The sequence below is a fragment of the Vollenhovia emeryi genome, unplaced genomic scaffold (assembly GCF_000949405.1).
Source record: "Vollenhovia emeryi isolate VEMERY1.0 unplaced genomic scaffold, V.emery_V1.0 DF939123.1, whole genome shotgun sequence".
In the NCBI taxonomy this organism is placed as follows: Eukaryota; Metazoa; Arthropoda; class Insecta; order Hymenoptera; family Formicidae; genus Vollenhovia; species Vollenhovia emeryi.
This window is the reverse complement of record NW_011967243.1, coordinates 2,754,393-2,756,552: the sequence shown is the minus strand read 5'-3', so window position 1 is coordinate 2,756,552 and position 2,160 is coordinate 2,754,393. Positions and strand designations below refer to the sequence as shown.

Below are 2,160 nucleotides of genomic sequence, written 5' to 3'. Positions count from 1 at the left end.
GAGAGAGAGAGAAGCGAGGACGTTGCTTCCTTTTAACGCGGCCTCCCTGCGTCGCGCGTCCTCGTCGGCGCGTATCGTGCACGTGCGTGTGCGTGCGTCGCGCGCTGCCTCCTCGCGCCAGATGGCCGCGAACGAGCGACTGCGTACGGCGAACACAGCCCTCTCCTCTCCACGGCTATTTATAGTAGGGGCCGATAAAAACGCCAGAACACCGCCCGCTAAAAAATCGTGCCGAGCTAGCGCGCGCGCAAAGGCCGCGATGGCCGGGGAGACACTTTTTGCCCGGCATCCGTTTATTCTTATATGGCAGCGAAGATGACAGTCGCCGGCACGGGGCGCTCTCTCTCTCTCTCTCGTCTTGAGAAACACACCGCGCGTATTTATATTCGACGCCGGGGCAGGTCGACGGTTGCGTCGGATACCTTTGATTCCTTGACCCGACGGTTTGTTCTTTAAGAAGAAAGAAACAGGCGAGAGGCATCTGTTCCAAGGGCCGCGACAACAATCTCCAGACGCTCTCGGCGGCCTCCACTTCCGCCGGGCATTGAGTCGCAGTCGCGGATACGTCGACTCTTTTCAATCGCGCGGTCCTTTTCGAAAGAAATCTCGGTCTTCGGCGGCTGCGTCGTGAATGGAGAGCCAGTGAATGAGTTACGCGTCGCGTGTCTAATCGCAACGCCGATTTGCGCGAAGACTTGGACCGGGGCTCGATCGCGAATCCATCTCTCTGGCGCGAACCCGTGGAAAGCGAAACGTTTCATTAACGAATTTCGTCAACGTTGGTGAATGAAAATGTTGACTTTCCACGAGTTTACGCCCGAGTCTCTGATCGAGACGCACACTCCGTCGCGAAATTTACGCTCGCGTAGATCGGAACGAGAGGGCATCGTGAAATCTGCGGAGCGTGGCGAGAGGAACACGAGGGCGAGAATCGTGGATCCGGGGGCGAAGTCGACGCCGCCACCCCCGATCGATGGATGGGTGCGGGCGCGGGCGCGACCCAAAAACCCGTGGGGAAAACTCACCGTTGGCCTTGAAGGTGGTCGCCGTCTCGAAGCTGGGCGCCCGTACCGGGTGCTTCTCCTTGTTGCGGTCCTGCACGTAGCTGACGGCGAGGCTGACCGCCGGCAGCGAGTCGCCGCGGGTGAGCGGCGGCCTGACCGGGTGCTGCTCCTCGAGCGAGAGCCGCTTCTCGGCGTGCTCGTCCTCGTCGATCGCCGAGATGCCGCGCTTGAGCTGGGTGATGCTGCGGTTGTGCAGGGTCATCTGGTGCGCGGCGACCGCGGCCAGGTGGGCGTTGGACAGGCGCGGCGGGTTGCTGCGGATACTGTTCGCGATCTCGTGACTCTCGTCGCCGTGCTGGCGGCTGACCTGCTGCTGCCGGGCGGCGGCCGCGGCCGCCGCCGTCCCCGGCGTGAACTCGGTGATGGAGCTACGGTGGTGCAGCTGCGAGTAGCTGGGCATGTTGTGGTGGCGCGTGTGCCCGGCCTGCGGTGTGTTCTGGATCGGCAGCACGTCGAGGTTCGTGCCGCCGTTGTGCTCGGTGTGCCCGGCGCTGGTGCGGTAGGTCTTGCTCGCGGACGGCCGCGCGTCCTGGAAGCCGTGCGCCTTCTTTAGCTGCTTCGCCGACTCGAGGACGAGGTCGATGCGGTCGGCGCCCTCGTAGTTTACGCAGCCGCGGCAAACCGGCTCCGAGAAGTCCATGATCATCGCCCACGGCATCCTGGGCAGGTCGCACAGGTAGCACTGCGTCCGTTTGCCCATCATCTTGCCGGCGAGGAACGTCGTGTCGGCGCCGAGGGACTCCTGCTGTTTAATAACGACGCCGCCGGTGGCGCGGGCGGGGGCGGGGGGGAGGAGGAGGACGGGGGGTGGGGGCGGGGTGCTCCAATCGTCCACTGTGTCGGCGCTCGCTGACTTGTCACTTCACCATCCACTGTTTGTCTCGCGCACTGTTTATCTCCCTCTTATCTCGTCGCCCGGTTTAATCGTCTGCTTTGTCTACTACTTCCCTCTCTCTCTCTCTCTCCCTCTCGCTCTCTCTCTTTCACTCCGCTCCGCGAAACGAGAATTGATTCCGAGCCTCCACCGCACCACTCGTCCGAGAAACAACCGCCGCTCGAAATAACGAGGATAACGTCAACCACCTCCCGTTTCGCG

General features: G+C 62.6%; 1 protein-coding gene across 1 annotated transcript in view; it reads right to left on the bottom strand.

Moving 5' to 3' along the window:
• The window catches only part of LOC105569710 (interferon regulatory factor 2-binding protein 1), a 22,479-nt gene extending 20,712 nt beyond the window's left edge, over positions 1-1,767 (bottom strand). Inside the window, exon 1 of the mRNA XM_012026384.1 lies at positions 1,026-1,767. Coding sequence (XP_011881774.1) covers positions 1,026-1,767 — 742 coding nt within the window. The remainder of the gene's footprint in view (positions 1-1,025) is intronic.
• Positions 1,768-2,160: the final 393 nt, after the last annotated feature.